Below are 14,539 nucleotides of genomic sequence, written 5' to 3' on the forward strand. Positions count from 1 at the left end.
CTGGCTTGGTTCTGCCAGCTGCTTTTTACTCTTGGCACCGTGCAGAAGTCGTAGAAGCACAGAAGTGTATAAGTTACTCCCACATCTGTTATTTCTGTAAAGAATAATGGAAAAAAACGGCAAGGGTACATGAGGTGTAGAAACGGCAGCTGAAATGTCCCTGCCGAATGCGCAGGGAGAAACGTGTGAGAACAAAACCGATACACAATCCTTCAGCTAAGCAAACTTTGGCAAAATGCTCAGAACCTCTGCAGGGGTAGGAGGACCTGAATATGCAAGGAACAGAAGGTTCCAGCACATCAGCTGGCATCCGGCAGACTTCAGGCCACCGGCTGGATATCCAGAAGCGCTTCCGCTACCTCCAGACCGCCGATCCGAGTCCATAACCGAGGGCAGCTCATGGTTTACTCCGTGCGTGCGGTTTCTGTCTCGGATGCGCTCCGTGGCAGAGGCCGCTGCAGCGTTGTTTCTCCAACACCGTGCTGTTAAGGTACCGGTCGGACCGGTTTTTCCGCAGGGTGACAAATATGCGCGGATACTTATGAGGACGGGTTGGTTCGCGGGCCGGAGAAAGTCGGGAGTCCTGTTTCATATACGAAAAAGCAAAGAGCTGCGTTCATGCCAGACTGGTTTCACTGTGAAACTTTACCGGTGACGTTTCTCACTTCTGGTGTTTAAGAACCAACGCATGTGCAGAATTTTAGCCCAGTTGTGACTGTTGGGTCATATTGCTAACCTAGTTAACCTAATTTACCTCCCTGTATTTAATATGAAAGGTGCTAGATATGGATCCTTATTTAAGCTATAGTTATTACTTTATTTTAACTCAGAAGTATATTTCGCGTAGGATACAAAGACTCTGGTTTAAGTAGCTTGACTCATAGATTAAACATTCTTCTTTTGCTTTTTAATTGCATAATGTTGCCAAAAAATCTAAATCACCATAGATGTGTAACCATACCTTTTCTAAATGAAGTTTTTTTCAGTATACATTTATAGTCCTGCCTACATGAAGTCTTAGGTTTCCCGAGATATAGGCTACAACTGATTTAGTACATATAATTATTGGCCTATTTCATAATCGGCATTTGAATATCATTACTAGAAATGTCCGATTTAGTTGTAAGGGGGTATTTCTTTCAGCCCGACATGTGATCTGGCTCATTAGCATAATTCTGCGAAAATGTTGACTTTAAAGAAGCTGTCCCAGTTTTCTTCCCATTGCATTTATCTGACACCACGGCACAGATGTGCCGTCACAGTCCAGTCCTTCAAACTCCGTCCCTCGAGTCCAGCTGCTTGCAAGGATAGAAGACCACGACATGAATTAAAGAATTATCTCTCATTACACTGGACTACTGGTCAGCCATTTCCTGAAAGAGAAAGTTGATCCTTTTATTGATCACCCATTACAAGGTTACGGGCTAACAGGATATACTGAAGGAAGAGTGACAATATTAAATAGTTTAAAATGTATATATTTTTTCCATACTACATACGGGTGATTTTTATAAACAGATAAGGTTTTATGGTATAGAATAAGATACATATGAACTCTTGATTTCACTCACCAGGCAGCAGTGATATATTCTACGTTTATAAAGGCAGTTAGTCATTTTAATAGCAACGGCGGATGTCCTGTATCACAGAAATACCAGTATGAAGCGCTCCAGTTTAGTTTGAAACCAGTCATAACACTCGTTTACGTATCTGTACCCATATCACCCCCTCCCTTATTCTAAGTGCATGATTCCTGCAGTCACAGCATTTCATCCCCTGCTGGGAGTGGTATGTTCCAGGATGTCAATGCCCCCGGTTTGCAGGGAACGTTCTGTGAACTGTTCGAGCTGGGCAGTGCAGAGGGCTCGTCTGTCACGACCCTGCCTAGGCCGCCTGCGGAGGCACCTGCAGAGACCGTGTCTGCCCCCAGCAGAAGAGATGGTGCCACGCTTCGGTACAAAAGGGCCACACCTTGTTCAGCGCCCAGGACGCTACACCCTCACTTCTTATCCGAATTCGCCTTTATGGCCACCGTTTGTGCATTTTTTGTTCCTTTTAAAAAGCCACGTCTAATTTGTGATGCTTTAAGATTATTATTTTTAACCAGGGAAGGAAAATGTTGTACTCGAAATTGTTGAATAACTTGAACGACTCAGATATTTGCGGTTGCTGACACATACTGTGGTGCTGTTTCTCGGACGTGTGGGCAGCTAGGATATACCTCGTCACTAGAGCCTGCAATTTCACTCTGTATTTACATCAGACGCAGGGAGCCGTTTAAAAAGAGTTAAATTCCCTTCGTGTTTTTTTTTTTGCACCTTTTCATAAAGGCACATTCACAACCCATGAGAGACCAGAAACAAATCAAATATTATTGGCTACTTATCTGCAGTAGCAGCGTGTGTGTAGTTTGCTGGCTGCAACTAGCAACTGCTGGGTCCCAGCTGCCAAGTGTAGGTGGAGAGGGAGAGAGAGAGAGTGAGTGAGAGAGAGGTGAAGAGGAGTAGAGAGTGAATCAGAGAGTAAGTGAGTGAGTGAGTGAGTGAAAAGGTAGAGGGGGGAGAGTGTGAGTCAGTGGGAGGGGGAGTGAGTGGGTGAGAGGTGAAGAAGTCAAGAGAGTGAGAGATAGGTGGAGAGGGAAAGAAAGAAAGCTGTAAAGGGGGAGAGTGAACGAGTCAGAGTGAGAGGTGGACAGGGAGTGAGGGAAAGAAGGTAAGAGGTGGAGAAGGAGACAGAAAAAGACTGGGGGGAAAGTGAATGAGGCAGGGAGGGGAAGTGAGAGGGGAGACGGAGGTGGAGAGGGAGGAAGAGAAGAAAGACGGAGAAAGGGAGTGAGAGGTAGAGAAGGAGAAAGAGAAGAAAGACAGGGAGAGAGAGTGAGAGAGAGAGGTGGGGGAGGAGGGAGGAAGCAGGCAGGGTGAGTGTGCGATTGTGTTTCTGTGTGCCAGTGAGAGAGAGAGAGAGAGAGAGAGAGAGAGAGAGAGAGAGAGGGAGAGGGAGAGGGAGGCGCGGCGCAGCCAGACACAGCCGGCCGTCTCTCGGCGCAGCAGCGGCTCTGCTTTACGTCACCCTCGAGCGGCTGCTGGATCAGGGCAGCAGCAGCGGCGCCTCGCCTCTCAGCGGCCACACCAGCCGAGTCGGGATCTCATTGGGCGCCATTGCGGACTGCTATGCCTTTCAATCGAGCTAAAATGAAAGTGCGAGCGACCATTTGAGGAGTTTCGGTTCGATGCGTGCTCCTAGCGATGGACGTAGCTCTGTCAGCGGGACGGCGAGCCCCATGCTTGATTTAAAGAGCCGACTGGAGCTGAAACTGGTAAGTTACTAGTTACTAGTTTAAACGCCGGAATACGACGATACGTCGTATAATCGCTCTGTACAGATTAATGGAAGTTTGGCATCTGCCTCCACTGGCTCGTCTGGCAGTTCACTTTTTAAATCGGGAAAGTGATAGAAATTAATCCATTTGGGTATAGGATCTTATGTAAGTAGCCAGTTAAATGGGATGAGGATTTGTATGACGGAAATCATACTTTATGATTCTTTTTAATAAAAAGCAAACTGTTCTTCGGGTGATCGTGAGAGCGACGTGTTATTTTCACACTTTGTGGCCATGTATGTGAATTTGGGTGCATTTCCATCATACTGCTGACCTTCTCAATCCTCTGATCTCCCTCCGGCAACTCTGCCACCGCGCCGACAAAGTTACTGAGCTGCTTGGTTTGAGACCCTTTAGATGGATGAAGGCGCGCCGTCCTGACAGATGAAGTTTGGTGGTCCCTTCCCCGTGCCACGGGCGGGGGCGGCGCACTCCCACGCCTGGTGACATTTAACTCCGTGGAGGCAGGAGGATGTCTGTCTGTCATTAACCTTATTCACTAAGCGGGCTGTTGAAGCCGCTCAGATCAAGAGATACGGCTGGTCATGATTTTAAACGCAGCCACCTAAAAATCCCCCTTGTACGTCTACCCGAATTCCGATTAATTAATTACATGTGTGACATATAAGAAATGGCTTGTATGATATATGATACTATATATGTATGAAATATTACTGATCAGATCTGGCTGAATTGAATTAAACGGGCCCGTCTTACAGTGTCCGTACTCTTTAAATCAAGCAAAAGACACCAGCCAGTTTCTCAGGTCACAATCGCCGTAGCAGGTATGTCAAGGTCAATTTAGAAATGTGATTTAATATATATAGCGAAGTCAAATCGGAACCTTTTGCAAGGGGGCCATCAAACGACTGGCGTGCTTCTGGCTCAATGATTTGTCGATATCGTTTCGTTTAGCTCTCAGACCACATCGAGCCAGTTAAACCAGTGGGTCAGTACACCTTCCACAAGTCAGTTAGTAGTGATGTGCTTATTTTTTTAACCTTCCCCTTTTCCCTTGGATAGTTTCCTGCCGAAACCGCTTATGACGAATACATTTTTTTTTGCGCGAGAATAAATGCCGTTTGCGCTGAGCGTAAGGCAGAGCTTCATAAATATGTAATTCGTTATTTGAGACGGCTGATTTCTGTGTTATGAGTCTGTCAAAGGCCAGCACTGCGCGGCAGAACTTTATCACGTTGCCTGAGCGTAGTGAGATCGGATTTCGGGAGCGTGGTCCAGAAGCAGAAGGCGCAGCTGCAAACCGGCAGCACTCGCTGGCTGTTCTACTTTGGCGCTTGATTTCTAGCTGCTGAAGCAGTAACCTGGCAGTTACACACGGTAACCAGTAACCCCGCAGTACGAAGGACTTTCACCGGGCCGAGCTCTGGGGTCACTCAGGTTGGCTGCAGTGCCATGTTTTTTCGGAGCAGGTGTCTCTGCATCCACCACTACTACCATTTTTGGGACTGGAGTCAATTCAAACATTATTCTCTCTTGGCATCTAGAGCCATTTTGTTTTGAAACCTTGATTCTTCATTTGAATATCTGTATGTGGCTTTTACATTTGTTGGTACCTCCCTCAGTACTATGCCCAATCACAAGGTGCTTCACAGTGAACCTGGGCATAACTTGAACCAAGGATCTTTTGGGATGACCTGCTGGGCTTCTCAAGCCCTCTCCTGTCATTGGGACATTAAATTAAAAAAATACAATGAATAAAGACAGGACACAAGTCAAAGTAGCATCTGTGCCGAGTGTGAGGATGCCGTCACATGACCATATGGGCTGTATGAAATGCATAGAGGGAGTGATGTCACTTCCTGTTTATGTCCCTTTCTGTGGAAATACTGAACTGTAAAAAAAAAATCGCATTTATAGAAAATTAGTACAGGACCTAAAGGAGGCAGCCCGCTCATGGCTGGTATGAGTCAGGTGTCTCCCAGATCACCTGAATGGGGCGGGTGCTTCTGACTGATGCTGAGCCTGGGGGAATGGCGCGGCACGTGATGGATGACGTGCGACATGTCAGTACGTGTTCTGCCCTCGCCAGAACACACATGACGAGGAGACGCTTCGGACGCTGCCGTAAAACAAAACTGACTGCGTAAAGCAAAATCATTGTGCGTTTTGAGATTTGCCAGGGTAAAGATGGAATTTTACGTAGGTGTGAATTAAACTTGACTTCCTGTTTGCGTTACGAGATCTGTCTTATTGCCCTTTGTCTATATTCATCGATTTATCAGGCCTGTTTTTTGCTTCTGGTTCAATCTGATTGGGATTCACCTTCTTGTGGGGTAGGTGTGCTGTAACAGTAAAGCCAGCCCTTATCCGGGGGCTCTGATGTTTTCTGGAATATGCTGCCTTTTTGGGTAAAAGCTAAATGACATTCTGAGTGCGATGTACTTGGCCCACACTGCTAGTTAAGGCATCTGACTTAGTGAGTCTTGAGCCTTCGGATGGGTTATTTTGGCCTCATGCTTCTCTTCACCGGGCCGCCATCCTGACAGTCCGTCCACTAGGGGGAAGCGGCATCAATCTGGTGACCTGCTGTACACGTGTCGTCTGGGGTGCCCCGCATGCGGCTGTCACAAGAGTGACACACTCCTGAAAGGTTACACACCTTAGTGTGCTGCCATCTCAATGAGAATCCAGACCGTCGGTATGAATCAGACACCCTCTAATAACTTGAGAGTGGTGGACATATTTGCACCACCTTCAATGTTTCGTAAGGTGCAATATTTAATAGCAGGAAGAAGGTTGCTGTGTCACAGCCAATGACAGTGACACACCCTGCCTCCCAGTCACCTTAAAAGGACACTGGTTATATTCTGTTGTGTCTCGAAGTTCCAAATCTCATTGGGATATGCTTGTTGGCTCCATTTCCCCTTGCCCCCTTACTAGAATTTTCCAGCGCAATTCATCGATCCTTCGGCCTGTGCTGCTCCCAAACAAACACACGTGAGGTTTTCTCTTTAGAGGCAAATCCCTAATGGAAGAGCGTGATTGGTGGCGCTCTCTCATTTAACTGGGCTGGACACGCCCCTCCCATCCCCTGTCGTCCTGGCGCTCGTCCTCCCGCTCGTCCTGTCCGACCTGTTTTAAAGTCCCCCAGACATGCTCTCGCCGTAACGGGAGACTGACTCATGTGTGAGACGGTGCGGATTCAATCCACAGGAAGCGGATTTTGGTTACAGCACGTCGACCATCCTCATCACTTTTAGAGCTTGCATGCTGCTGGTCTCATGGTGGATCTTTATCCGGAAGCTTCTGCGGCATTGCCATGGAGCGTCACGGGTGGAGCTTCAAAAGTCACTGGTAGTTTTATTCCGTGGCTTGCTATGAGAGGCCCCAGTTGTGGATCTGGTCGTGAGCCTCCCTAAGTCACCCCCCCAGGTACTATTAAACATGGGAGAAGGCAAATAAGTACATTAATCATCTGCATGACTACTGCCCAGTACTTAGTGAGTAGCAGATGCAGACCTGTATCCACTGCCCTGGTCCCTGTGGTACCTGGGATAGGCTCCAGGTGCCCACAATGCTATACTGTAAACACAGTGATGGATGGATGGATGCATGCAGTCTCTTCATGTTGTGATAGTGAGAATTTGCTTAGATAATCACCAGAGACACGGGGTCACGGTCGTACAGCCCGTCACCTGAAGAACAGGCAGACGCCGGTTGGAGCCCCCTGCTGGTGGATTGCGGGTTTCGGTGGGGGTACGCTCGACCCTGCCGGATTCGGATGTTACGCCCGAGGTCCCCTTTCCCAAGAGTCTGCCTGGGTCCTTTCGGCACCGGCGCTCTGCGGGGCAGGAAGGGGGAGAAGCAGCACTGTTCCTCTCTGTCAAACCCCATCTGGCTTCCCATCATCCTGCTGGGTGGATTCTCAGCTGAGGTTCGCCATGGCAACAGGCAACCCGGTCCGCTGCGCTTCCGGAGAGGCTGCACTCCTCACCCATCTAACTAACAGTCTGCCTGTCTCTGTCTGTCTGCCTGTCCATCTGTCTGTGTACCTATCATCCATCCATACACTCTCACTCGCTCTGTCACACCAACACACACACACACACGTTTGTATTCATTATTGTGGGGACTGTCTATTCATTTCCATGGGAAAACTCTAATCCCAACAATGACGACCTTAACCCCTACCCAGCCCAAACTTTTACCACAGGTAACCAAACAAAATACAAGGCTTATGGCATTTTTCGTGTTTTGATTGCAGTTGCGGATTTTTATAAAATTGAGGTTATCCTTGTGGGGACCAAAGAATGTCCCCAAAAGGTAAAACGTTACAGGTTTTATCACATTGTGGAGAAATTTGGTCCCCACGATGTAATAATTACAGAAACGGTGTCTCTCTCTCTCTTTCTCTCTCACACACACACACACACACACACACATCCCACACGTCTGTGAGAGCGCCTCGTGAGTCCAGTTGTAGCCGCCGTTCCAGGAATGCCGGTCATGTGACGCGGGGCCACGCCGAAACCTGACTCACTTTGCCGTGTCTGCTCTGCCGGGCTCTGACGCGGTACCGCCGGCATTCCCGCTGCGACGGGACCGGGATCCGGTGCCCCACGTCACACTCGGAGCGGGCGGCTGGCGACGTTACACGCTGTGCGTTGCGCGCTGTGCGTTACGCGCTGTCCGTTATGCTCCATGTGTCACGCTTGTCTTCACCAGCGCGCTTTGAGTCACGGCGCTGAGAGGAATTGAGCTGGTTTCCAAGAAACGGCGCCGGGCGGCTTCTCTGCGCGCGTGACCCACGGAGGCGTCACTCTGCGTAAACCCTGTGACTCTGTCAGTCCAAGCTGCCTGACTGCTATGAAAATGAATGGTTTAAATAGCAAATATAAGCTTACTGTTCACTGACATGTGGCCGGGCCGTGGGCCATGCTGCTTTGTGTCTTTTTAAATACGTGTTACAGGTTTCAGGTTATCTGCTCTTAATCCTGCCAAATATCGTTTGAATTGCCTGCATGTGATGCGCTTCTATTGCTCTTATGTCGACCGGGGTTGGGAGGGGGGTCCTCTTTCTGGGGAATAACCCTCCTTAATTCCCATGAATCTTTTAAAGCATAATATTAAGCTGATCCAGATCTTGTGGAGTTCACTTTTATTTATTAATTACTATAGCTACAATATTATCTGTCCGCTGTTACTGATACTCCGATGACCAATCAGGCTGATTACAGTGGGATCAATCTGATTACCAGTCACTGATCACTGGTCACTAATATTGTTGTTTATTGATGATGGTCACTGACAATACTCACTCTGATTGCGGTCACTCTGACAACTCACCCAGTTTGCTGTCACTCCGATTACTATCACTCTGACAGTGGTCACTCTGATTGTGGTCACTCTGATTGTGGTCACTCTGATTGTGGTCACTCTGATTGTGGTCACTCTGATTGTGGTCCCTCTGATGACAATCACTCTGACAGTGGTCACTCTGATTGTGGTCCCTCTGATGACTATCACTCTGACAGTGGTCACTCTGATTGTGGTCCCTCTGATGACTATCACTCTGACAGTGGTCACTCTGATTGTGGTCCCTCTGATGACTCTCACTCTGACAGTGGTCACTCTGATTGTGGTCCCTCTGATGACAATCACTCTGCTGCCTCTGACTGCTCTCGTTCTGTTTGCTGTCACTCTCATGATGTTCACTCTCCTTTCGTCCCACAGATATATGTTGGGTAAAGGGGCAAAGCGGAAGCACGATAAGGACGATGACGGGCTGGAGGGCGACGCGGCGGTGGCAGCGGGGCGAGGGGGGGGCCCCTCTAAGGCATCTTACACACTGCAGCGACAGACCATCTTCAACATGTCGCTCATGAAGCTGTACCACCCGCGGGCGGCGGCCGAGCCCAGCCTGGAGCGCCGTGTGCTCATCAACAACATGTTGCGGCGTATCCAGGACGAGCTGCGGCGTGAGGGTGGGGCCCAGCCCCTGCCCCTCCCACTGTCCGCCTCCCCGCCCCCCGAGGACCCTGCCGACGAGGGGTTCCGCGAGCCGCCTCCTCCGCCACCCGGGCTGGCACCTCCAGACACCTGCCTCACCCCCGCCTCCCTGCTGGAGGCTGATGCCTCCCTTTTCTGCAGCTCCCCCTCCCCCTACACCTTGCTCCTCCACAGTGCCCCCTCCAGGCCAACCCTTTCCCTATCACCCTCCAAAGATGGCTTTTCCTCTGCCCTGGACGAAATTGAGGAGCTGTGTCCCGACGTCGCAACGACTACCTCCCCCCCTCCTGGGGCATCTCCTCAGGGGCTCTTGCTCTCCCCCATGCTCCCTGTAGGGGGCGACCTGAAAGACAGAAAGCCTGACGGCCGGGGGGTGGTAATGGCGACAGACCCACAACCTGGAAGCCTCGACGTGAGCCCATGCGCCCCGCTCTCTTCTTCCTCCTCATCCACCACCTCCTCTTCCTCCTCGGGCTTCCTCACGGACCTGGCGCTGGACGACATCCTGTTTGCCGACATCGACACCTCCATGTATGACTTTGATGCGTGCACCTCCGCCTCAGGAACCGGCGCCGCCAAAATTGCCCCTATGATGACGGCGGACGACCTGGTCAAGACTCTGTCGCCCTATGGCGGCTCTGGCACTAGTCCGGCCTCAGCCTCCTCAAGCCAGCCTTTCAAAATGGACCTGGCCGAGCTGGACCACATCATGGAAGTCCTGGTGGGTTCCTGACTTCAGCAGCGTTTCACAAAAAAATAATATATAAATATGTATTTCAGAAGAACAAAGAAAATATAGACAGTGCCCTTTTTTGTACAGTTTTCTACACAGTAAGAAAGTGATGGGCGGCACCCCTTAGGGGCTGCTTGACGACACTGTGCATGCCATTGGCCCACCCTTCCATGAGACCCTCAATGCAGCGACCATCAGGCGGCTTCTAGCAGATCCCAGTGCCTTCATCTGCCTCTGACCACCCCACGGCTTGTGGTCCGTCCCCCGGTTTCCACGGCAACCTGCGGGCAATCCCGCCAGTTTATGGCTGCAAAGGATACCCCCTTTTTTAAGCACAAATGGTGACGTGGAGATTCCCGTTGTCATGTTCCCCTCCTGTATATAGATCCCGTTTCCGGTCCATCAGCGCTGTCCACACCGGCTCAGTCTCACTGAGTTTTAAAATATTTTTACACAAACTGTATTTTTTTTTTTTGAAAGACCAGAAGTGCAGAATTTACTACTCATCCTGAAAGTATTTTAATAAGGCGTGTTCTCGGAACTTTCTGTTTCTCTTAAGTGCGTGAGTTTCTGCACGTGGGGTTCTCCAGGAAAGCCAGTGGTTTCAGTTGGGGCGTCGCCTCATCACTCACCCGCCGGCCGAAAGGGACTTTTCATTGGGTCGCATACATGTCGAATCGGCAATAAGTACTCGAACTAACCAATCACTGTGAGAGAAAAAAGAAACAATCTGATGGAAAGTAGGGCCCAAATCCACCTCACATCCCAATGGACATTTGGATTCAATTGTACGTGTTTCTAAAAGATTCAATTATTTTATAAAGGTAGTAGTTGACCAGTAAAGTATGAACTCAAAGGGAAAACATGTACAGTTTACAAAAAAACGCGGTTTACATTCACGGTGACTCCACTTCCGTTAGACAGGAGTTACCACAGGAAATGACATCAGCTGTAATATACGTTGCCGACACTGACTGAGAGAGTACTGTTCATCTCGCTACATTGTAATGGAACATGTTCGCGGGAGGATGCCTGTTGTCCTTACGGACTCGCCATGGTTGTCTCCCCCCCATGCATGCTCCATGAATAACACCCTTTACCATTGCACCAAATAACAGTTTATTTCTCTTTTAAAATCATTTTTAAAGTTGTGTTTTAGCGATCAATCCCCGAGCGTGTAGCTCTGCAGAGGCGTGTCGATGTATGCAGCCTTTTTGCCAAATGGTGTTTCCTGCATCTATAGCTTTGGATAATTTGGTGTGTTTGCTGCCTTGGACCCGTGGCCACCTAATATGGCTTTTGTATGTCTGATGTTCCTATTTAAGTTTCGTTGAAATGCTGTTGCTTTGTCCGTTTGAAGCATCGCCTGTTCTCTCCTTGTCACTAACCTTTAACCCTGTCTGGGGCGGCTTCTAGCTGAACAGGAGGTCAGGTGGTCAGCCGACCAGAAGGGGGCGCTGTCAGTGACCCAGTGGGCGCAGGCGCCCTGGAGCGCTATTGAGACCACGGCAGACGTGTAGGTCGAGCCTAAGACACGCCTGAGATGCGCTATCAGGCCGTTACTGGCTTGAAATAGTGTCCCCCCACTAGTCCCGAGAAAATTTACGACGTTTTGCGGGGGGGGGGGGGGGCACTGAGGTTCCTACGAGCAGCTGTCAGTCAGCACGACTGCAAGTGCAGAAGAGGCATGGAGAATCAAAGTAACTTTTTATTAAATATAGTATTTTTCTATGAAATTTTTAAACACGTTCACATCAACCTCATCCCTGATGGAAGCAAAGCCATTCATGTAGATTATGGAGGGAAAATAGTCATCTTTAAAACTAGCAACTTGTATTTTGGGGTAAATCGGAGTACCTGTTGCGTCTCTGAGAGATTGCTCAAGTGACCAGGAGAGAACCAGGTGGACAGATTGATTCCTGAATGTAAAATCAGTAACAATGTCTTTGGTTTGAGGTGATTTTTAAAAGTTATTTATTATTTGTTTCCTGTGTAAATATATTTATTTTAATGTGATGCTAACATATGGATTGTAATGCTTGCAGAATGTAAGGTAGGAATGTACTCGTCTAGGAATGTAACTTGTGGGGGCTTATGTTTATGAGAGCGCTTTTCCTGTGCATTTTTACCTTTTATTTTCATATGATTTTTACTGAGTTGTTGAGGGAGGTTGTGAGGTCTGTACCAGGTCACAGTAAAAACACTCAGTCCTAGACCCGTGGGGATGTGGGTGTGTGTGAGTGAGCAGTCCAGGACGTGTGCACGAGTGTCTCTATCAAGCGGACACGCCGTTTTTCCTTGGAGTTTAAGAGCTCCGAGTTCCAAAGCCAGAATGTCAGGATGCTTCCGTCAATGATGCCAAAAATTCCACGATTTTTGTACCATCCACATCAGATGGATTCAGTGTTTTTTCTTCCAGAGGCTTGGAGGCATGTAAACATACTCATCCTGGGCAGGCGGAGTGGGGGGGGGATGGGGAATGGAGAGCACTGGGACAGACCTCGCCCTGCTGGGTGTAAAGGGGCATTTTCTGCTGGGGGAAAAAGGAGGCTGTATTTTTTTTCCACAGACCTTTTGAGCTGCGGCTTTGTCTATGCAATATTACATACTCATCCAAAATGGAAAGTGAATAAAAAACGTCAAACTGATTACTGTATTCACACCAAGGTATGGACTGTAGTGTGTGTGTCTCATTTTATCATGAGGTGTGTGTATCTGAATGTCTGTGTGTGTGTGTGTGTGTGTGTGTGTGTGTGTGTGTGAGTGAGTGAGCCGGCTGCAGTCTTACTTTTGTAGTTTTATATTATACAATAAACTGAAAATAAAGTAAATGACTCTTATTGCAGTTATTTTCCAAAGTGAGAGTGTTAACAGTGGTTTGGTTCTTTATCAAAATGGCAGTCAAAACACACCGGTCAGTCCCATTCTCTATCTGCATTATTAAAATCCGCCCCTCCCCCATTTCATGCACAGCTACCAGTGTCAACAGTTGCTATTTTTTATTTTTTTTCTTACCCATGAGTCACTGCTCCCTGGAATCTATTTTGGGCGCCGTGTCCACACCAGCGGACATTTTTAGCTCACTGGCATACCATCAGAACGCGTGTGGGGGAGGGGGTGGTTTTATCAGAGCATGACCTCATGTTTGTATGTCCATTGTATTTTTTTTTTGCAGCTGTGTTCTCCCATTCCTCCTTCAGACAGCATGGGGGGGGCAAAACCCGCTTTTGAACACGCAAACACATTAAGGCGCAGCATTAATAACAGAACAGCGACCTGCTACTGTGGGTTTGCGAGCATCTGTGAAATGGTCATAAAAGTCACAAGTTGCTTGTATAATTATTTTGATGTCTGCTGTACATCTTTGACAAGACGCATAGCAATATTTTCTTACTCTAGCTGTGTTTAGTTGTATTTTCACAAATATAATTTTTTTTTGTCCCAGCAAACTCAATAACCAGCTGTATTCTGTTCACCCTCGTAATTCATTTGTACAAACGCCTCCTTTTTCTCATTGCTGTGGGTCTGTAATCGGTGAAACGTCTGAGGCTGATGCTTAGCGCGTCTTCAGCCGGAGACGCTCGAGTGAGCATGGGGGACGCAGCCGAGCCGTCACCTCTCATTACACTGACGTCCGCCTGCAGGACTCCGAGATGCTGTGTTCACATGGAAACCGAGTTGGGAGCGCGGTTACCGTAGCCACGCCTGACTGGAAAGGGAGGTGGGGGGGGGGGGGGGGGGGGGGGGGGAAGGCTCTGGAGGGAAGACGCCCAGAGTTCACTCCGGAATCAGGAGGACTCGACAGTGGTCAATCATAGGAGGCACAATTCCAACGGCCTGTTCATCAAATAGACGGTTTTAATTATATCATTGATGTGCGCCTTCACTGAACCTAACGACTGCTCGGTCTCAGTCGAGGGCGGCTCAGTACTCTCTGTGCTGGTGTGAGCCTGCCAATGTCGTAGGTAACTGGGACACCCCCTCTATGAAGCATGTACTGCGAGACAGATAAATACCAGGGAGTCTGGACCACCCCCCCCCCCATTCCCCCACAATGTCCTTTAAATATTAATGCAGGGAGAAAGAAAATGGAGAATCTCATGGCCTGGATGCTGCTGTTTGTGTTGCAAAGGCATAGTGTCTGCTTCGCTTGCAGGTCCTCTGGCGTTAGCAAGCGGCGTCAGCCATTGCTTGGAAAAAGGGGATTAATCAACAGACCTTTATTAAGGCCGAGAGGACGAAGCATGCGGCAACGAACACGCACTGAAAAAAACAGAGGAATGAGGTGTGTGTATTTACATGGAGGTCGAATGTGGGGGCTTTACTGTTAGGCTCTTAAGTGGCTGCAGGCTGGAGATGAAAGGTCCAAGGGAATTTCCATGGAGCTGGAATGGGGCTGGGCAGGGTTAATCCCATACTACTTCCTAACTCTGTTCGGGGAATAAAGTAGCACCATA

At 48.7% G+C, this 14,539-nt stretch overlaps 1 protein-coding gene across 1 annotated transcript; it reads left to right on the forward strand.

Annotated features, from left to right (window-relative positions):
• The first annotated feature begins 2,597 nt into the window (after window positions 1–2,597).
• On the forward strand, window positions 2,598–12,913 carry LOC125725457 (SERTA domain-containing protein 2-like). The gene is made up of 2 exons (XM_049002385.1): window positions 2,598–3,316; window positions 9,074–12,913. Exon 2 carries the CDS (start codon window positions 9,078–9,080, stop codon window positions 10,080–10,082), a length of 1,005 nt encoding a protein of 334 aa, XP_048858342.1. The 5' UTR covers window positions 2,598–3,316; window positions 9,074–9,077; the 3' UTR covers window positions 10,083–12,913.
• Window positions 12,914–14,539: the final 1,626 nt, after the last annotated feature.

The sequence above is a fragment of the Brienomyrus brachyistius genome, unplaced genomic scaffold (genome assembly GCF_023856365.1).
Source record: "Brienomyrus brachyistius isolate T26 unplaced genomic scaffold, BBRACH_0.4 scaffold67, whole genome shotgun sequence".
Lineage (NCBI taxonomy): Eukaryota > Metazoa > Chordata > Actinopteri > Osteoglossiformes > Mormyridae > Brienomyrus > Brienomyrus brachyistius.